The sequence below is a fragment of the Populus nigra genome, chromosome 7 (genome assembly GCF_951802175.1).
Source record: "Populus nigra chromosome 7, ddPopNigr1.1, whole genome shotgun sequence".
Classification (NCBI taxonomy): domain Eukaryota; kingdom Viridiplantae; phylum Streptophyta; class Magnoliopsida; order Malpighiales; family Salicaceae; genus Populus; species Populus nigra.
This window is the reverse complement of record NC_084858.1, coordinates 18097555-18119634: the sequence shown is the minus strand read 5'-3', so window position 1 is coordinate 18119634 and position 22080 is coordinate 18097555. Positions and strand designations below refer to the sequence as shown.

Sequence of the window (22080 nt, the reverse complement as noted above, 5' to 3'; positions counted from 1 at the left end):
TTGGGAACCCCCCCCCCCCCCCCCCCCCCAGGAAAAAAATAAAAATAAATAAAGACTCATGTGACATAGCCGCCAAGGAACAAGTTAGGTGGCGTGGAAAAGCTGATGATGAGCTTTTTTGGTCCACATCATCAATCCACGTCATGAACAGTGTCGTGTATAAAAGTCTAAATGTAGGACCCATTACAGGTGGGTCGCGTACAAAGCGTCAAGGATAGGAATAAATTAAGGAGAGATAAAGTTTTGTCTAAATGGAAGTTCTAACCCATAAAGAAGGGATCAAGGACTAAATTAAAGTACTCTGCATTTGCCTTTGAAAAGTTACTTTTGTGCATGGATATGGCCGTTTGCTTTTAATGGATTATGTTTCCACATCAGGGTAGTGGTAATTTTCTATAGGTAACTATCGGCACATTGACTAACACGTAGTGACGACAAGCAGAGTCAAAGGATATTGTAAGGAAAAAAAAACTATAATAATAATAATATAAAAGATCGAAAGTATTTCATACTTTTGTATTAAATTTAATATAGCAGCAGAGTCTTTTAATGGTTCAATAATCTAAGAAATATTTTATGACACCCCAAAAAAAAGCATAAATCCATCACAAAATTGCTTAAAATGATAGTTCTAGAGAAAACAAGTTGTTTGAAATGAAGAGAAGCTTTCACATTTCCAATTCCCAGTCAAATTGTTTGGAGGAAATCTCATCTGACAGTCGTTTAACAAACTAAAGGGAAAGAAAAGGTTGTTTAAAATGGGGGGATGCTTTCACATTTCCATTAACGTACCTTATCAAGTCAAATTGTCTGGAGAAGAGATAGTTTATGACACTAATTTTCCATATCAGAAGTTTGTACGAAAAAAAAAAGAATACAGACAACTCACATCAGAGACAACTTTCTGTCATGTCCAATAGTAAGATAATAGGCACTTATATCCGTACGCATATATATATATATATATATATATGAGGATTTTGTAAGTGTATGCATGTCATGGGGCATCTTATGGTGCATTGATTAAGCTGGACTGTGAGGAAGGAACATGAAAATCAAACTTTTCACATGCCTTGATCTTGGGGGTGTTGAAGATTGGATTAGTGTTTGGAATTATAGTAGTTTTTTTAAAGTATATTTTATTTGAAAATATATTAAAATAATATTTTTTATTTTTTAAAATTTATTTTTAATATGAGTATATTAAAATGATTAAAAAAATTTAACAAGCTCGAGATTCCAAAATATGAGATTCCACTGGTGACCTAGCTACTTGCTTTCTAGCTGGTGATTTATAATATGTGAAAGATTAAAGAACTATGTGGGCATATTTTATTTATCCTCACAAAAGTTGGATGCCGCTTAATGCTATTGCTTTTTGCTTAAAACCCATCTTTTCACCTGTTTTGTGTGGCTTTGTTGCTTCCTTTACGTCTTTTGAAAATGTTGGGTATGTGTTTATGGGTAGCTTTCAGTTGCAATTGAGGAGTCTATGGGGTTTTTTTTAGTGAAGGAATCCGATCTGATTAGTATAAAAAAATAGCCTCGTTTCCACCAGCAACTTTTCCCATTTTATAATGTGGACAAGGAAGCATTTTCGCCCCTTTTACTTGAAAAAGAGATGCACTTTTTTCTTTAGGATGCTTTAGAAGACTCCTTTTAATTTAATAACAAAAGCATATTTTAAAAAAGGATATAAAGTGATTTGCATAAGTCTTCCTTTATGATGTATAGAGCACCTCTCTTTCTTTCTTTCTTTCTTTCTTTTCTTTTCTTTTCTTGCCACTATATGACAGGTTAATTAAGTGCCTCGTAGTGCATGAATTTGAAAGCAGCAGAATATAATCTGGATCTGATTTACATTTGTAGTTTTATACTTTTATTCTTCATTTGAAACATATTGCATGTCATTATTTTTATTGAGTTTCACTATAAATACATCAAATTATTATTTCTTAGATTTAAAAATATTAATCATGTCATAACCGATTTTTTACCCCCTTTCTCTTACTTTTTTTTTGAAAAAAAACAAAAAAATAGCGAAAGATAATTAAAAAATTCTAATATTACTAAATATATATTTTTAACGTATTTGCGTTGTTTTTTTTTATGTTCAGTGTTTTTTAAAAGAATTAAAAATTCAAAAAATTACTTTTGACATGTTCGGTTTTTTATGCACTTATTTTAAAATCATTGATCAATTTTATTAAGTCGACATTGACGTTGTCTTTTTCAAAAATAATAAAATACAAAAACAAATAAGAAAACATAAAAAAAAATTTGGACAAGGGGACCAAAAATGCAAAAAACAAATAAGGAACTAAAGTTTTTTTAGTTACTTAGAGACCCGGCAATTGGTGTGTGGATATACGCGCCGCCACTATTTCTTCTTTTTCCAAAGTCTTCCAACATTGTTTTTATATTTACAACAATTTCTCCAATTAGTTTCTCGTCCTTGAAAAATTGATCTATAACTTCAAATTATTTTTATACATAAATTGCTAAGATTATGAAATTTTAGGACCAAATGCTTATTATTTTGTACAATATTTGGGCTGTCAGGGCACTTAATTTGGTGAGATATGTTTTGTAATTTGAGATAATTTGTGTTGGATTGTTAGTTTTTTTTTTTTTTTGTAAAGGTGTGATTGTTATTTAATCATTAAATGTTGATGCATGAATTTATGATTGGATTTGTGTTGAGTCATTTGAATTAGCATGAAATTTAAATATAAGATCGTGAAATTAATAAGATTTGTGTGAATGTTTGGCGTTGTTCGGTTTTGAGTTGATGAATGATAATTTGTCTTAAATTGATATTGTGGTTAAAATAGCCTTGATAAAAATATTTTATTTGCATCGATCCAAACACGATCTTTAAATCTTCGTCTAGTTTTTAATAAATTTTTAATTTTTGAAAGATCATCTTGCAATTAATTTTGAATTCCCCACTTTTTTTTATCCTCACGTATTTAATATTTTGAATTGTGACCCACATGTAAGGCATCTTTTCAGTATTAAACACATCAATTCCCTTCGACAAAAGACAACAACAAAAACTTTTTTAAAAAAAATACAATTTTTATTATAATTTGTATATAGCCAAGTCTCTCAAAAATAAAAAATAAAAATCATATTTGCATAAATAATAAAAAAAATATACAATGCATGATTTAGCATCTTTAAAACTTCAAAAATATATATATTTTTTGATATTTTTGCATATATATTTAGATTTAGTAATTAGTTTATTAAAGCTATGAAAACTTGGCTTACATTTCAAAAACAGCAAAAAAATTATTTTGTTTTCTTTTAATATACTAGATTATAAACTTATACGTAAAACATATTCTGATATTGAATTAAAAATGCTTTCTTTTATTTATATGTTTTGATATTAAAACAATTAGGTTTTAACCTGATAAGATAAAAACCTTATTACCGAGTATAGCTTTTCTTAAACCATAGACAAACCAACGTTTAGAAAACACAACAATACCTTAGTTTATATTAGACAAATAAATAATACAACTTACCTTAAATGAGGTATACTAAAGGTGATACATCCTCCATTTACTTAACCAATCTCTGCATCTAGTCTCTAAGACTAATTAAGGTTTCTAATGATCAAAATACTACATTGCGACTTCATCCTTTTTTTTACTTATAAAGATTAAGAATTGCTATCAAATCTTAAAAGGATTCTGACCTAATAAGTTGAGTTTTTCATCTAAAAAATACATAACCTTGTGTTCTCCAAAAATATGTGTAAATAATTTTTTTTATTTTATTGTAATTAAAAAGTCAACTCGTGAGTGATATAATTCTTAAAAGGATTTTACTCCGAAGAAGTTGAAACTTTATGGTTTTCAAAAGAAAATATAAGATTTTGTTTTTATTAAAGAATTGATATAAGAATGGTAAAATTTTAAAATATATACTCATAAAGTTGAAAATTTACTTTTTAAAATAATAATAATACAAATTGCGGAATAAGAAAAGAGCCAACACCAATTTATCGTTTACTATTAATTTGGATCCTGCGTCTAAATTTTAAAAGTAAAAAATGATGTCTTGTTTTCTGTTCGGATCTCAAATCACTATCTTAGATCATAAAAATCTTTTATGTCTAACAACAAATACAAGAATCTAATTTATACAAATTCTTAGTATGTAAGCAAAATATATAGTTTTTTTTATCATTAATCAAACATGAAGCAACTTACTTTATGTCAGATGTTTTAGGATGATTTTCATCTTCCATTTATTATAAATATTCTATTTACCTATAAAAATATGAAGATCTATTAGAATTTTTAATTACTATAAAACTAATTGACAACTCATGTTTTTTATTTTTACCGCTTTTCACATATAGCTAGCACAAGTATCCCATGTGACAAAGATAATTTGCAATAAAAAATTTAAATTATTATATTTTTATATTCAAATACCAAAACCAATACCAAATTACCTTTATATTTTCAAGTGAAACTTATGTAATTTGTTATTTTAGATATATAACATAATATTTATTGATATGTCACTAAATAATTATATGGTTAGATAAATTAAAATTATTCAATACTATTATGTCCCAAAAAAAAATCCAAATCTATGTGCGTGAAGATTTTTTTATTGCCAGTGAAAGCAAAAAATAATGGTCATGGAACATTACTTGTTGTATGAAATCTCAAACCTATATTTTTTTATCTAATTCGATGTGCAAAGAATATGCATCTAATTTGCATCACCTCACAATAAATGTCCATAAAGAATATGATACTCTATCCAATACTTGCATCGTTTTTCTAAGAGATGCTTGTAGTGTCTCTAAATACTCAATTGCACTTATATAATTGTTTTTAAAGAAGACAACATGCAATAAAAAAATAAATTAATATAAATTAATACATTCAATTAATTAAACACCAAAATCAATGCTAAATTGGGGTGGGGGGGGGGGATGGATTAATATTAAAATATAGTAATTTTTTATTTATTTTTTGTTATGAATCTTATATAAATTGTTACATTAGGTACATGACACAATATTTTATGGATATATTATTATACATCCACTTTGATAGATGCAAAATTAATAATATTTTTGTAATAATGTTATTTTAGTTAATTTTAATTTTATAGCTACTATCTCGGGATAATTTTACTATAATGATTGTAAATTGCTACTTAATATTTAATAAAGCAAAGTTATATTTCGAAAAGTAACTTCACATTTGTGTTTGTATATAATTCTATAGTACTTAATATAAATTAATAAATTCTTCTTTATACTCTTATATCATTAAGTTTCTTTTGTGTGTGTGTGTGTATGTTATTAGTGTTGTGTAAACAAACTATTATTATTGTAATAGTTTAAATTACATATATTTAAGTAATATTACGTAGAACTTTCTATTATTAAAGTTATAAGTATTATTATATATGTATGTAATAATAATTATAATTATCTTTTTGGTGATAAAATACACTATTATCATTGTCGAAAGACGTGTAGAGTATTTAATGAAATAGTTCTAACTTCACTCAAGTATAATATTATTTTTTTAAAAAAAAATTATTATTATCATTATTAAAAATAAAACTGTAAGAATTATTATCATAATATGCACTTAACTCTAATGAATTGTAAATCAATTAACATTAGTGTCTTCTCTACTTTTAAAAAGTTTCGAATTCAAATCTCTTTCATATAACAGGAAAAAAAAACATATATATGACCAATTGAATAAATTCCGTCCTACCATCCAATTACTCTGTATTTGTATCAACAAATTTTCGTATCCCATAACAGTAATTTTTTTTTTAATTTTTAATTTTAATAGATTGATTGATTGATACACCAAGCAAGCAAGCATGGCCGGAAGGTGAAAATTAATTTGACCATGTCCAGATTTTTGATATACGCATTATTGAAAATTCCAAACAGAAAATTGAAAGAGAGAAAGTTGCGAATAAAAAAAAGAAGGAAAAAAAGATATGCCATGGCATGAAGTGCCTTAATCATGTTACCAAGATATCATGATTAATTAAATATTAAGATAAATAAGAACGGGTTTGGAAAGATTAGTACTAGCATGTTGCTTCCTGGTGTGGCTCTTCATCATCAACTTGTTTTTAATAAAATGAGGCAATCAAAGTCTTTCCTTGCTTCTTTGTCGTCTATTATTTTATTTTCTTTTTCGAATCAGTGGAAATTGGAAACATTGATGAGCTGCCAGCAGAAAACCAGATCAATATATACAAAAAATAATAATAAATATATAAATACATATATATATATATGTATGTATGTATTTATATATATATGTATATATATTAGAGAGAGAGAGAGAGAGAGAGAGAGAGAGAGAGAGAGAGATTGTCAGGGGCTATTTAGCTGTTCTGGATGCATGCCTTTTGTATATATACTTTCATTACTGTATCTCTTGGCTTACAAAAAACAATATGGTAGGTTAGCAATTTTCTCTCCATATGAAATGTTTCTGGTAAAGCCAAAGGGTTCAATCGGAGAGAAAAAATTCTAAACCCGACTGATGAACAAAAAGAAAAAGAAAAAAAAAAGGAGCCCCCGCCACATATAAATTGATATCAAATTTCACTTACCAGGAAAAACATAGTAACCCTACTATTCTGTGTATCGCTTTTTTTATTTATTTTTTCCAGTCCTTTTAGAATCACAATTATGTACGTAGGGGTAATCGCTATCTATAATCGATGCCAATTACACAGGAATGTGTGCTGAAGTCACAATAAAAATAGCCCGTTATGAGAGACTCCCTCCTTTCTATTGTTTGAACAACATTAGACAGATTCTAAGATGTTGCATGCAACCTACCTCAGCTTGAACATTGACACTTTCAACGGAAAATATTTTGATTCATAATATTAGTGACCCGATCACTACCTAGAAGAGTATTAAAGACATCTACAATGATTTAAACAAACAATTATTCTCGTATAATAGTAAATTATTTAGCCGGTTTGAGCAGCTGGCTTAGCCCAAAAATTAAGTGAAAATGGTACCAATCTCATGATCATGTGTGTATCTTGGACAAGAACTGTGCAAGATCTGTATTGCTTATTACATGTCTCATCTGTTTGTGTTTGCTTGTTTCAATCTGTCTAAGTTACATTAAAGTACACTTTTCCTTTCCTTGCAAGTCGTAAACTATAACCCTTGTTTTGGGTTCTAAAAATTATAGTTTTAGAAATTAATTTGCAGGCCAGCTGCTTGCAATTTGCGACAAATAATTAATCTATTCACTCAAGAATTCGTGGTTTAGGTTTTGGAACCATATATCATATGCAAGGCTAGCTAGGTAACATCAATTTGTCAACTTAACTTAGCTTCCTAATTTAATTTAGTCACAGGAACACATTTCTTGGCCGGGATTCTTGGATAAAATTAAAGCCAATGACATATTCCGAACATATACCTTAACATATTCCAAATGATGAATTAAATAATCTATAATGATTAGGACGGCAACAATAATAAATAGAAAAATGATTAACATATTACTGCCATCAGAATCATTTGCTCCAACTAATTGACAATTTCCATTGAATCTAGAGTACGATTTCCCTTTGAATAAAAGGGATAAATTAACAAACCAATTTTTTTAGTTTAATAATTGAACCACATAAGAAAAAATACATGGACTTCTTGGACTCTATATTACGACTTATTCAGGGACGTGAGAGAGGCTTTTCATCTAAGGCGAATATTTATTTTAAATTGATCTCAAAATGATGCAGGCAAGAAAATAAACAAGCACATAATATAAAAAATTTGATGAGTGAAAAGGATTGTAGATATAAATTTTAAATTTACAATATTATTCTCTTTAAAAAATAATGTTGATAAAGTATGCCTCCATAAAAAGTTTATAAAATATTAAATAGACCACAAACCGAACTCGATTAGAAAATAAAGTAAAAAAATACAAAGAATATATTCATGAGATCCGAAACAATGCATAAAACAAAGAAATGACAAAATTGACCTAAACTGAGGCCTCGGGACGAGATTCTTTATATCTTAAAATTTGATAGTCCATATAGAGCCAATTGGGTTATTTTAAGGAAAACAATCTCTGAAAAATCCTGTAAAAATTTAAGTCTAATTAAACGATCGAATAAAAAATTATAATTTTTTTAGGCCATCATTTGGTCTAGAGCTACTAGACTTTCTTTTGGACTTATACATATTCAATTGGTCTATAAATGCATGTGCTAGACCATCTATATAATTTGTATATGACATATTTTTATTTAGTTATGACAGATCTATACTTAACTGCTCAGAATCACCTGTTATCTTAAATTTGACCGCATCACAAATTTTTGTTTTAATTCAATTATTAGCATAGACTTCTTTTTTACTTTATTGCAACCTGATAGTTTTAATTTGGTATATATATAGTTTGTATTCGTAAGAGATGATTTAACATGATAAATTATACCAGTATTGAAAAAGAAAAAAGAGAATGGCATGCACCATATGGAGAAATTTTATGTCCCTAGCTCTCAAATACAAAAAAGCAAAATGACAATTAATTAGCTAAAATTAGGCTGATAAAATTGTTCACTAACCAAAATTAGGTAAAAAAAAAACAAATAAATTTATTAATTTTTAAAATTTATATATAATTACACAACTTTTTTTTAGTACTACCTAAATTATTTAAAAAAAAATCCAATCTAATATTTACTTTGATTTTCAATTTTTTAAAAAAATTTATTAGTCCATTTGGATTGGATAGTTCAGTTTTTTTTTTTAAAAAAAATATTATTGATTTCTACTAGCAACAACCCTTCTCCTATATATATATATATATATATATATATATATATCAATTTCACATGCAAAGTATCATTATTTTAAATATATCCTTGAACTTTTAGGAAAATACAAATAGTTTATGTGACCCTTATATTAGGGTTTTGTGGAGAAATTGATAAAACCTTTTTATTTCTCTCTTTTTCCATGAAACATCGACAACAACAATAATAGCTTTTTTTTAGGTCAACTTCCTAACAAATCCTAACAAAAAGGTTACATTAAAAATAAAAACCATATTGTTTAGGATGGAAAATTAGGGAACATTTAATCGAGAGGGGTATTTTCTTTTTCCCAAATTGCAAGGAGATCTTTATAATTCAGTTTTTTTTTTACTGAATTGTAGATTTGAATTAATTAAGAAGTTAAAACAGAAAATAACACAAAAAATTAAAGTGTAGTAATTAATTAATTTAGGAATTTTAAAAATTCAAATGACAATCTCCAAAGAGTCACACCATAATAAGACAACCCATATATTCATAATATCAACATTTTATGTATTCATCAAAAGTTGTTGAGTGAGTTGAAAGTTTTGATATGTGAAGCAATTAAAGAAAAAGAAGAGAAACTGAAACGAAATTCCTCTGCTTGGTGTTTTGGATTTGATGAATGTAATGCACTACTTGGTTCCCCAAGTCTCAAGAAATTAAAACACCAAATAAAGGGAGAAACTATTTCCTCCTTGATAAGTCAAAAACCCTTCTTGATAATGTAATTAAAAATCTCCATTCTCCATATATTACTGTTTACTCTCAAATCAGGAAAGCATTTTATTTTCTAGACCAAACCTTAATCATCAAGTATAGCATCTTGTTCTACATGAATATTGAATAATCAAGTATGGCATGTCAATGTTTTTGTCTCCAAATCCTGCTAATCATGAGGGATTTATTTTTCTATCGCTCCACCCTGTTTGATTATATTATTGTGTTCTCTGAGTTGCATGGTTATTCTAGGAAGTGTTGAATGTAGCTTGTCTTCTTTTGTTTTGGCATCTGGTGCTTTTAGTTTTATTTTCCTGTATGCAACTAGACATTAAGTCGCTTAGCTAGTTTTTCATTCTTGGTTTCCTCAGTTAATTTTTAGCTTGCTGTGTAGTAGAGAAAAGGATCAAAAGAATTGTCAGGGAGGGGAGCAAAAACGAGAAGAAGATAAACCAAGTACCAGAGTCCACCTGCTGCTGGTTTTGAAGAAATTATAGTAGAATGATTAAAAAAAAAAAAAAAAACAGAGTGAAAGATCGCATGCAGAAACTTATCCTTATGCGTGGGCTTATTGTATTGTTGTATATGGTGGTTTTGCCCTCTAGACTGCCTACAGATGGAGAAACCTTCGTAGGGCTGAGGATAGAGTACGATCTATTCAAAAGAGTCTACGAAAGCTTGTTAAAAGTGAGGAGGGAGCCAACTCAACCAAGTCTGTTGAAAAGACTCCATCAACTGATAAAACTCTCAAATAGTTGTCTGCTAATTTTGACCAGTATTGTCCTATAAATTGCTTGGGTTCTTAAACAGATGGTCTTGGTGCTGGGTTTCCATATATTTGCAAGAGTTAATGAAACACTTGGGCAAGACAACAGATCAATTTTTCTGGTTAAACGAAGAGCAAAGAACATTTTTGTTGTGAAAATTTCTTTCTGGAATGTTGTTCAGCTCTTGGAAGCATGGAAAACTAGTAACTTTATTTATGATTGAAGTGTTGCAACTTAGTAGTCTGCACACAACTTGTTAAGAATGTTGTCGTTGAAATCCCTTTTAAGTGGCTTAACAAATTATATGGACATCGATCTGTCACAGCTCACAAACATACTATGGTCTAACATATACTTGATGTGATTAAGAGGGTGTTTGATACAGTGATAATAATTATTTTTTAAAATTGTTTTTATTTAAAAATATATCAAAATTTATTTTTAATATTAGCACTTCAAAACAATCTAAATATATATATATATATATATATATATATATAAAATTAATTTTAAACAAAAAAAATTAAAACTTCTAAAAACTTTGATAGAAACGTGAAGTCAAACACCCTTTTAGTCCAATAAGAGATTTGGTTATGTTAGCAAAATGGTTATAAGATATCATAACTTTTAATTCAATTATTAGATTAGATTAAATTTTTTACAAAAGATTTTTAAATCCGGGACATACTTTCTCTATCTACTAGTTACTTGGATATCCTCCAATTAGGCTCTAAAGATTATGCTTAATTCAATTTTATTATTTACATGATTATTTTGGATTTTATGTTTTTTTTTAGCTATCTATCCTTTTTGTTTTAGGATTTTAGTTTTGTCTAACAGGTAAAGTTAATGACTTTTAAACCTTCTCAAGTGGTAAATAAAATTTTAAGATATATTCTTTGTTTTTTAATTCAATTATAGTCTTTTTATTTTTTTTATTTTTGTGTGCTTGCTGTTGTCCTGTGCTTATGGCTACATCTACAAACCAGAATTTGTTCTTATTGGAACAAATACAAATGCCATTATTTGTAGTTTTTTTATAGGTCATCATCAATAAAACATGCCTCTTCAAAAGGGCATACATTTTTAGTGTAAAAATCTCAAATGAACTAATCATCTTCACCTCTCCTAAGCTTAAAAGTTTTCTAATATACTTTCTTGTATATATTTTTGTAATGATACCCATCAAAGTGGGGCGAAAAAAAGAGGGAGAGATTGAAGAAGCAAAAAAGTTTTGTTATATTTTGAGGATAAAAAAAAAAGTATTAGAGATACTTTCAAATTACAATTATAGAAAGGAAAATAAGCGTTGAAATTAAATCTTGTTGCTTGAAAACGATATTGACCGCTAGTCCTTTTATGGACTTGCATGACAAATTAAACTCTCTAGAAATTCTAAACTTTGATCATCTTTGTAAGAATTTAGAGCACATCATGTTGATATGAGTTGAAGCCAACCTAAATAAGTTAGAGAACAACCCATAGCACCAGATGACTCTGTGGTGGAAGATTCATATTCCTCGATAGCAACAAAATCTCCCTTCTAACAAAAAAAAACAATAGCCAAATCTCTTTGATTGATAAGTTAATTTATCAACACCGTTATTCAAGTCATGAGTTATGAGTTTTACTTGATTGAATTAATTTTTTATTTTATTATATGATAAAAAATATCAACATTGATTTCTAATTAATTCAATTTAAAAAATAAAATTCAATAAAAAAACCTTATACACTAAATGATGGAATTGACACCAACAAAAAAAAACCACAAGATATAAAAAGAAAGTGCCAAAAAATATCAACCCAACTCTTTCATTAATATTTAGTCATCAGGGTTATGAACTCTACTTGGTTGATTTAATTTTTTAATTTTATTATATAATAAAAAATGCAAAAAGCAATTTACCATATAAAATTGAATAAAATCCCTCATGGACCTGAAAAAACACAAATAAAAACAAAATGGCTAAGAAGTAAAAGCCCTGTCATTATGGGCTGGGCTTGGTGCAAAAGGTCAAGCCTGAGGGAGGAAAGAAAATGAAACTTCTTCAAAATTATATAGGAGTAAGTTTAAGTGGGCTTTTATAATTGAACCATATACCTATTTCTATGCCCATCTACGCAAAGAACTATATAACTGGATTAGGCCCATTTACGAATGAAACCCTAAACACCTTTTGATTTCTCTTCAAATAAACACGCACACAAAAATGGGCCAGCCCTTTATATAATCCAACGCCACCCCTAAAACCCTAACACTACTTTCTCCATCTGCTCCGCCTCCCATTTGCACAGCTGCTGCAGCATTCATTATCTGAGCCCGAGGTACCACAAAGCTCTCTCTTTCTTGATCTATAGCCTCTCTCTTTTCCCCTCTTTTTCTTCTTTCTATGCGTGATGTGCATAAATATGTTAATTTTTAGTTGTATTTTATAAGATTCTTTCTTGTTCATATAAAGAGGATGTGAAACTTGTGTCTTTCTGTTGCCTATGAGTTTGTTGTTGTTTGCTGAATCAGAGCTTTTGTCTTTAGATTTGAAAACCCATTTGATTCTCTTTAATGAAAGCTTATGAGTTCGATTTGCGTAACTGGATCACTTGTAAATTTATATTAATGTATTAGTACCATATAAACTTGACACATAAAAGGACTCCAGTTTTCTGTTTTTGATTTAATTCAGAGGATAAATTTCAATTAAGGGCGCAAGCAGAATGATTACAAACAACTTTATGTCCTCTTTTGCTTCTTTTTTGTGTGTGTTGTTTTTATGGGGTTTAGTTAGCAGTTTTTCTTGTAATTAAGGTCATGAAGTCATAACCAAGTACTCTGACAATCGTCTGGGACCATAGGGAAATGGCAGGACTTAAAATTGTGATTAGATAACTTTTCTATTTGTTGATATATTCTTTTATTCTAATATTTGGTTTGCTATTTTGTATATCAACTGAATATTCAAAGAAGTCCTTGTCTTTTTTTAGTTCTTAAAAGGCTCTGTGTTCTGTTGCCATCTGTAGTATAAATTGTTATTGGCGAGAATTTTTGTTTGATAGCTGTGTTGATTGCATCAGAAACTGATTAGAAATATTTCAGGGTTTTGATTTTGTATGATTTATTTGATTTCTTCTTGTTGTCTTAATGGTTTGATTTTTTACATTATTGAAGGTTGTTGATATTAAGTTAATATTTTCTATTTTAGGCAATGGCTCCCAAACAGCCAAACACTGGCCTCTTTGTAGGATTGAACAAGGGGCACATTGTGACCAAGAAGGAGCTAGCTCCGCGCCCTTCTGATCGCAAAGGGGTAAGTCATTTTACCAAGCAAGCTTCACTGAGACCTTTTTTCATTTTTATGTTCAGATCATGCTGTTTCCAATTAAATCTTATATTATTTAATTAATCTAATTTTGTATTGTGTTTTATTCTTGTACGAGTGTGAAACTACATTTCTGCTGGATGCAGTTTGAATGCATTAGTACCTTAATTTTATTTTATTTTTGCTTGTAATCGTGATTCTGTTCTTCCTTGTATTTGTTTCATGGACGTAAGATGTTCCATTGGGGCATCATATTAGATTAGATTTTGTAAAGCTTCTGCATTTCAAGTAGCTGGTTGTGATGCTGTTTCTTCTTGCTTGTTTGAGTGCAGAAAGCCAGTAAGAGGGTACTCTTTGTCAGGAGTTTGATCAGGGAAGTTGCTGGTTTTGCACCATATGAGAAGAGGATCACTGAGCTTCTTAAGGTTGGCAAGGATAAGCGTGCATTGAAGGTAGCTAAAAGAAAGTTGGGCACACACAAGAGGGCTAAGAAGAAGCGTGAGGAGATGTCTAATGTTCTCCGCAAGATGAGGTACATCGGTGATCTTTTTTTTTTGTTACTTGTTTTGGTTTAGTGGTTTTTGATAGATAGGTGAATTCACTTGAATATTTGAAATCCAAGCTTTTCTGCTGTCTGGAAAGATTTCTTGTTTCATCATGGTGTGTTTTTTTCATACAGGGCTGCTGGAGGTGCTGAGAAGAAGAAGTGAGGCATGTGATTGCCTCCAATTTACTGGCTCCACATGCTATCTTGAATTCCAAATAGTGGGGAGAATTTTGTTCTAGACTGGATGTTTATCTCAGATCGCTTCTTTTATTTTAATCTGCTAGACCGTTCTGTTTTATATGAGAATTAAATTTTATGCGCCCTTTTTCCGATCTGAAATCCAAATGTGTCCTGGCTTGATTGGAGTTATTTGGATGTGTTGATTATGCCCATCTTGCCTGATTGTTTTAACGATAAGTAGGACCATGACAGATAAGAGTGGAGCATATATCATCAACAATTGTGTTTTTTTCCTCTTTTATTTTTTTGTCGCATCTCCTCGCCAAGGCTCAGCGAAAGTGAAATACTCAAGCGTAGAAGGATATGCCATTTACACGATCATTACTGTTGGCTTGAATTTGCAAGTGATGTATCGGCGGGTCTTCATTACTTTGGAGATGCCCCTCTCACTGACACCATTCCTGCACAGCCTAAGAATTCAGATGTTCTTTGGATTGTTGAATAGTGAAGACTTGGGTTTGTAAAGGGAAGACGGTTAATTTGCAGAATAAAGAATCAGTTTATTCTGACTGTTTCAAAACTATTATTTTTAAAAAATATTAATAATGTTAATGTGAAGCGAAAAAAATTATTTTTGAAACACAAAAAAAGCTATAAAGGATTTTGGTTAAAATTAATTATTAATTTATTAAAAAATAATTGTTTTTATGTTTTTGAATGATTTGAATATAATAATATCACAAATTAATTTTAATAAATAAATGAGTAACATTTGTTTTCATATATTTTTAAATAAAATTACTTTAAAAAATAACCTCCCTTTAATTCAAAGTGTCATCAATAAAAACGGTCTATTGTATTGTGATGTTTGCCCTTTATACTGTCCAGGATGAGTCCATGGAAAACAGCAGAAAAGACGGGGACAAGCTTCAATATGGTGATGCATAAACAGCACGCGCAAAGCAAACAGCCAAACAGCAAATGATAAAACACAGGGAAACTAACTTTTCGGTGCTCTCTTATTCTGGCATCATGCATGAATAATAATTACCTCATGGAAGAAGAAAATTACATCACATGAGACCTACTTAGCAGCCTATTCCATTGCTTACAGAATGAATCCTAACTCCAAAATCAAAGCAAATATTCGCAATAAGATACTACCAAGAGAAACGCTACAAATTAATTACACAATGAAATTGGGATTATTCACATATACATTCTATGACATGGCCCCAACTTAACCAGCTCAGAAATACAAGAGAATTGTTGCACAGCTCACAAGATGATCAAGAAGAGTCCACTTATCATAAACATTCCAAAATGATCAATCCATTAAATTTAGTAGCTTGGAAACAAGAGGATTTGCTTTTGACGAAGTTGCACAACCTTCTAAATCAATCAAGTGTCACTCCAAGTATCATCATCTTCCCCATCATCACTCGCAACAGCCTGACATGTTTTCCCAGTGTTAATTTGTCTATGTTAACCATAGCAAGGGAAACAAATCTAAACCAGGAGGATGGAAAGACAGTGTGAGAAAAACTGAATACCTGGCGGATTGCATTTGCTTTCTCCAAAATAGCACTGACTTTGTTATTCGCAGTGGGACCTGAGGATAAAGATGGCTTTGCTTTTCCGGTGCGTCTCAGAGTGAATGACTGCAATAGCACATCAAAGAATCAAGGGCAAAACTAAAGTGTGGAACTCAAAAGATTTTCTCATCACACGGCAACTAGCAGGTCTATAATTAGGTGGAATTCAGTACAGCCTTCACCTTTCTTTCCATCACAACTCTCAATCTCTTGCTCATCTTAAAAGTTCTCTCCTTTTCTGGTTAACAGTGATGATATTAAAAGATATTTATCAAACTTGGTACTAAGCATTTAAGGAGAGCATGAAATTTGAAAATGAAGGTGGTTAGAAAGTTACATGCTCCATTAAAACGGATTGATTTGAGATGATCATGAAGAATTGTTACACATGAATCATGAGCTAGAATACGCTGCTTCTTTTGCATGTTGGCAGTGAGAAAACTTTTTTTTTATCACAGTTTTGCATTTGCAGACTTTATTTGCAATTTTCTGAGGATGGTATCGAGATTTATCAAAGAAATTATGGATCAGCAGTTGGCAATGGGTGTGACGTGGATATAGTGTTATCATGTCCTAGTTCATAGGTGCCGAGTTTCATCTCCCAAAACACACATGCACCACCAAGACTTGTCAAGTTGAGACTCAATACTCCAAAAATGCATGCAGCCATCCATGCTGTTTTATAAAATAGCTTTAATTATCAATAACTAGTCTCTTTCTAGTTCTTTTGCCTTCGGATTTCAAATTAGTCTCACATGCAAACTAATCACTTCATAGTACTTCAATTATGGAGAGCAGCTACACGGAAGAAAAAAAGGGCTCTCACTCACTTTGGTTCTGATTTGATGCAAGAAATCATCCTTTTCATCTATATCCTTGCCATTTGCATATTGATTAGCTTCTTTGTGACAATTCAACTTCTGCTGATCCAGTTCCTGCAGGCACGGAATCCCAGGACAAAGATTTAGTCAATGATCCTCATTGTGTTAAATGAAATAGATTGAAGCCAATAAATAATATACCATTTGTATGAATGCATTGTACCTTGCTTTTTGGTTTAAATGCAATGGTATCCTCATTCATTTTGTGATCATCAGCTGGGGATGGCTTAGGTTGCTGGGGTACAGTAGATTCCAAAGGTTTTATATCAAATCCATGTTCATGACCTTCGGATAGAGCATGTAGTTTGCCTTCTGATATATCAGAGTTGGGCTTGGAAACTCGCCATTGAACTGGGGGAAGAGGTGGTGGCAATGGGGTGGAATCTTTAAGATACTCCAACTCTTGTTGATTCCTTTCATGCAAATTATCCTTTTTTTCTCCATACACTACAGAGTTCATGGCATCAAAACATGGAAGATCCAATGAAGATGCAGAGAGAGATGGATCTGTGCCATTCTCGGTATATGTACTTTGATTATTGCCAGCTTCTCCAGGCTGCAGAGAGCTTGACAAAGATTCAACTGGAGATATTCTGCGCAAAGCATCATATAGCTCATCGTCCTTGCTTTCAGGAGAATCATCAGAATCCCACTGCTCAGAATCTGATTCAGAGTGATGGCTAAGATGATCATCAGACATATAAGGAGAAGATCTACAGAATGTATCATCATCAGAGTCAGAACCCACATTGCACAGTGGAATGGCAGTCTCCGGAATCAATTGAAATGATGGAAACATGTCTCTAATGCTTTCATTACCATGGTTCCCATCAGGAAACTTCAGTTTCAGTTTAGAATCCTCAAAGCCATCAATAGGTTGGAAAGATATTTTCATATGTTCTAATGGTGGTGAAGACGTGATTGAATCGATAGAATATTTATGTCCCAGCTGCTTGTTGTATGCTTTCTCTGGAGTTGCTTGATATGTAACTTCATTGTGCCAGCTCTGCTGCTCTAATGCACCACTTCTCAGCAACCTAGCCGGTTCAAATTCACCATCATGGACCAGTGACACCTTTCTACTAAAACCATTGACAAGTAACCTATGACCAAATCCAAGCCTTTGATATGAGTTTTCATCATTTTCCTGACTGGATTCAATAGGTGGAACTTTGGGGTATGAATCATGCTGCAACTCATTTCCGGGTGTTACTGCACTAGTAATATTTCGTCCATCCTCATAGCCATGACTAATTCTATTGCCTTGATGAAAATCACCAGGTTTTTCAACTTTGGAATCTTGATCATCATGCCATGATGTGGAGCCTTTGGAAGTTCGAGCCCTTTCGATGCTTCCTGCATCCTTGATCAATCTGCCAGGTTTTCCTCCATCATTGATTGGCATGGAAGCGTGATTTGTAGGCAGCCCTGTCTCATCTTTACTTCTGGTCACAGAATCTGGACTTTTAGCATTTGATACAGCAAAATCTGGAGGCTTTGAAGGCTCAAGTCCTAACAGGCCACCATTTGTCCAGAATGTAGTAGACTGAACACTAGAAAAATCATTTTGAGATTCTTGAGACTTGTTGGAACTACTTATGATTTTATCACTCAATGGCCCTTCTGCATTTGAAATTGAAGTCGTAGAGACAGAAGATGAAGGAGGATCACTAACAGATTCTACTTTTGAATTATCTAGGACATTAGCACTTGTAGAACATTCAATGCCTGGTGAACTGTCCAGCTTAGAAGAATTTCCAGATACATGAGATTCCTGTTCATAGGCAAAACTCTTCAAGGAAACTGAGCTGGGTAACTCACAGGGAGATTTTTCATTTGAGGAAATTACAGATAAGGTACAAGATTCATATTCAGATGGATGATGGTCTGAAATATGTGATGTTACCTCGAGTATTGTCTCCTCAACTTCATTGTTAACACTGGAGGAAAATTGCTCCACTTCACATTTTGTTTGGCAATCGATGTCATTTTCAGATTCTGACTCTATGGTGTTCAGTGCATCCATGAAATCATCTGGCTCGCTTTCAACCTCATCAAGCTGGCTCCTGCTAGAGCTTGATTTTGGTGTATTTGCACCATCAAGTACAATATCCAGAGGATTAGGATTTTTAAGATTGACAGTTGATCTATCGTGTGTATTTAGGTCAGGCTCTGCTGCGAGCACCTCTGAAATTTCATCTTCATCATATTGCTGACCACTAGGCTCCACTATTTCTTCCTTTTCATCCCAAGTAACAAAAGATGAAATAGGGGCAGCAATCTGCTCTGGTGATGAAGTGTGATGAAAATTGTTATCTACCATCCCAGGTTGTCGATCAGGAAAAACTGAATCAGGGACATCATTCTGCTGCATGAACCTTGAAGAGAATTCCTTAGGTTCCTCTTCTTCAGCTTGCACAGAGGAATTTAGATGGAACACACATTCAATATACCCTGACCCGGTTCTTGAATCAAAAGAATTTGAATGATCACCCGCATCAGATTTTAACGTCGTGTCAATTGTAGAAGTTGTATGAGAAGGAGAGGTCTGCCCATTGCCATTTGGAGTGGAAAATTGCATTCTACAGAGCAAATACCATGTACACATTAATTTCATCCAATTAAACATGACAACACTAGCTTCCTTCATAAAGATACAATACCTGCCACTATGATTTGACATTGATGCATAATGGGCCACGTCTCCATTCCTTGGTGATGAATGTTTTTTCTGTTTATTTTGACATTTACAATCAGTGAAATTTGAAAGAGAAAAAAAAAAGAAGAAAAAGAAAAGGAAGCAAAACTCAGAGCAACTATTTTATTAAGCATATGCTGGGCGAGGATAATGAAATAAATTAATATCTCAGTGAAAACCTGAGAAGTCAGTATAATGAGCAAGAACGCTTGTCATCCACAAAAAAAAGTTTGGAGGAACATGCAACAATAAGTTGTTGAAAAAATATTTTCCCCGTTAATTGTAATTATGGAGAAAATTAGTTCATTAAATAAATTCAAGACTAATATCACAGGATCAGACCTAATCAATAGAAAGACACTTTTCACAATGGCTGAAATTTGTTATAGGAAAAAATATCACCTTGCTTTTCCGAGCTATCTTATCTTTTGGGAGTTTCTCAGCATCCGGTCCCGTGACATTACCAGATACTCTCCTAAAGTAGGCCGGATCCGAATATCTCTTTAAACAGGACCCTGGCCCACCAGTATCAAATCTGAATGGCATACCAAAACGAGTTAGTATCTAGGATCAAATTGAACTTCATTATTCAAAAACACCAATCAATTCACTCGGGAGGCTAAGGAGATGGGGATGACCATACTTGTCAAGCAAATGCAAACGTGGAGGATCACGACATTCTTCATAGGAGTCCATAATGAATCGCGGCAGGTCATTGTAGATGAAATGATTTTGTTTGTTTTGAATACAAGGATGCCACTCAGAACCTGCAAGATAGCTGTTTTTCATCAGCATTTGAATAACTAGAGATTCATGCAAAAAATAACAGAAATAGAGACTTGATTATGGCATATGGGGCACCGTAAGCTTCTAATAACAACTTGAGACAAGACAAGTGAACAGAGGGTAAATGGAAGTTGCCAAACCTCTACAAGTTCTTTATATGCTCAAATATCTCAAAACTAGTAATAATAGATACAGACATGAATTGAATACTAAGCATATAGGTACCATGGAAGTGCACTAGACAATTGATGATCCAAAGCGTCGAGGTTGTAACAGCTATGCTGAGGTAGCCATGAATAGCATAAAAGATATGATAACCAAACAGGCTTAAGCCAAGAGAGCCAGAGCATACAAGGTGGATTTAAATCAAATCAGAAATTCTCAGGAGAGGCTAAATAAAAAAGAGAGAATGGCTTTTATATCAGGTAACGAGCCATACCAGGTGTGTAAGCAAAATGTATGTGGCTTGTTTGGGCAAGCACCACCTTTTCAAGAGGAGGTAGCGCAGCTTCAATGTTTTGCACGCGAACCATCAATTTATGACTTCTAGAAGCTGTACTCATCACTCGCTCTTGTAAGCCATGGAAAACCTCTGCTGCAAATCTACAAAGCAGCTCAGATATACTATTTAGTTAGATTAGCCACTTGAGATTTTGTCGTCAAAATCAAAGTAAAGGCGCATGTTCCGTATTGTTAACAAACAAAACATCTCCAGTAAAGAAGAAATTTGAAAAATCTTTAAAAATAGAAAACCTCCTAAGGAGAGGCGAATCATACATACAGTTAAGAAATCGCTCTAATTTCTCCTATTTGAGTTGAATTAATAGTACAGTCACCTCTTTAATTAAAAATGAAAGAAATAGAAACTGAAGAGAAGAAATAAGAGAAGAAGAAGAACAGACTCGGCAAGATCGCCTAATTGTCGCAAGATCCCAACCAAGCCAGCAACAGCAACACCATCGAGCACAGCTTTTGAATCTCCTTCACTGTTTGCTTCCCTATAAAGCTCACCCTGTCCTAACCCGTACTCATTTCTCACTTCAAACCGAACCAGAGGCATTCTTTTTGGTTTTTGGTTCTTCTCTTCTCTCTTTATCTCTCTTAAGAGATTCTTCTCTATCTAGGACTTAAACAGCAGCGGCATTAGCATCAGTAATGCATTCAAAATTCTATGAACGAATGAATGAAATAATAACTGAAGAAATACGAGAGTAGGTGAAGGAGATTGGAGCAGCTTAACTGCCAGAGATGAACAGACGACACCCCTGCCTTTTTTCTCTTTTTTTTTCCCTTTTTGTATTTCTTTAATTTTTATTTTTACTATTTTGTTTTTAAAAAGATTAAAAAAAAAAAGGAGTTAAGCCAATACATTTATTTACATTGCCAACTCTGGAAGCCATTCTCTCTCTTCCCTTTTCTTACCCAAAAACACAAAACGGAATTTTTTTTTTATTATTATTATTATTATTCGTACAGTGAGGCTGTGAATGCAAAAGACTTAATTAGCCTTGCTGTTGTGTTTATTCACTTGGATGTACTTGGTAACTGTGAGTGAGAGAGCGGAATATTTTTTACGATTCCGAGTTGCCAAGAAAATAAAGAGTGGGGACGCTGGACAGCGTGATTTCCATGAATTCTTTGGATTTTTCTTTTTGTTTTTGGTTAAATTGTCTCTATAATGGGTTAAAACTGTAATTTACATCGTTAGAATTTGTGTATATATTACATAATTT

The 22080-nt window shown here is 31.9% G+C and overlaps 2 protein-coding genes across 5 annotated transcripts; one reads left to right on the top strand and one right to left on the bottom strand.

Moving 5' to 3' along the window:
• The first annotated feature begins 12533 nt into the window (after positions 1–12533).
• LOC133698498 (large ribosomal subunit protein eL36y-like) lies at positions 12534–14576 on the top strand. Its single transcript, XM_062121441.1, has 4 exons — positions 12534–12671; positions 13544–13648; positions 13993–14192; positions 14340–14576. Exons 2-4 carry the CDS (start codon positions 13547–13549, stop codon positions 14368–14370), a joined length of 333 nt encoding a protein of 110 aa, XP_061977425.1. The 5' UTR covers positions 12534–12671; positions 13544–13546; the 3' UTR covers positions 14371–14576.
• Positions 14577–15372: 796 nt separating this feature from the next.
• Positions 15373–21700, bottom strand: LOC133698327 (protein SCAR1-like). Of its 4 annotated transcripts, none has more exons than XM_062121207.1 (10): positions 21588–21700; positions 21250–21473; positions 20787–20950; positions 20205–20328; positions 19964–20096; positions 19527–19594; positions 17027–19445; positions 16813–16917; positions 15941–16048; positions 15373–15839 (listed from the first exon to the last, which is right to left on the bottom strand). In XM_062121207.1, the coding sequence occupies exons 2-10, from the start codon at positions 21405–21407 to the stop codon at positions 15789–15791; spliced, it is 3330 nt and encodes a 1109-aa protein (XP_061977191.1). In that variant the 5' UTR covers positions 21408–21473; positions 21588–21700; the 3' UTR covers positions 15373–15788. The 4 variants fall into 4 exon arrangements, with proteins under 4 accessions (XP_061977191.1, XP_061977192.1, XP_061977195.1 ...); XM_062121208.1 differs by lacking the exon at positions 21588–21700 and having other exon boundaries at positions 17027–18637; positions 18770–19445; positions 21250–21581; XM_062121211.1 differs by lacking the exons at positions 21250–21473; positions 21588–21700 and having other exon boundaries at positions 20205–20339; positions 20787–20916.
• Between the last annotated feature and the right edge of the window lie 380 nt (positions 21701–22080).

What these genes read in the sequence shown, in the direction of transcription:
- LOC133698498 (XM_062121441.1), top strand. Translation starts at nt 13,547, where the DNA reads ATGGCTCCCAAACAGCCAAACACTGGCCTCTTTGTAGGATTGAACAAG. An exon ending in GCCCTTCTGATCGCAAAGGG is followed by an intron (nt 13,649 to 13,992) that starts GTAAGTCATTTT and finishes GTTTGAGTGCAG; the next exon opens with AAAGCCAGTAAGAGGGTACT. An exon ending in AATGTTCTCCGCAAGATGAG is followed by an intron (nt 14,193 to 14,339) that starts GTACATCGGTGA and finishes TTTTTCATACAG; the next exon opens with GGCTGCTGGAGGTGCTGAGA.
- LOC133698327 (XM_062121207.1), bottom strand. Translation starts at nt 21,407, where the DNA reads ATGCCTCTGGTTCGGTTTGAAGTGAGAAATGAGTACGGGTTAGGACAG. An exon ending in CGTTTGCATTTGCTTGACAA is followed by an intron (nt 20,097 to 20,204) that starts GTATGGTCATCC and finishes TATGCCATTCAG; the next exon opens with ATTTGATACTGGTGGGCCAG. An exon ending in AAGCAAATGCAATCCGCCAG is followed by an intron (nt 15,840 to 15,940) that starts GTATTCAGTTTT and finishes AAAACATGTCAG; the next exon opens with GCTGTTGCGAGTGATGATGG.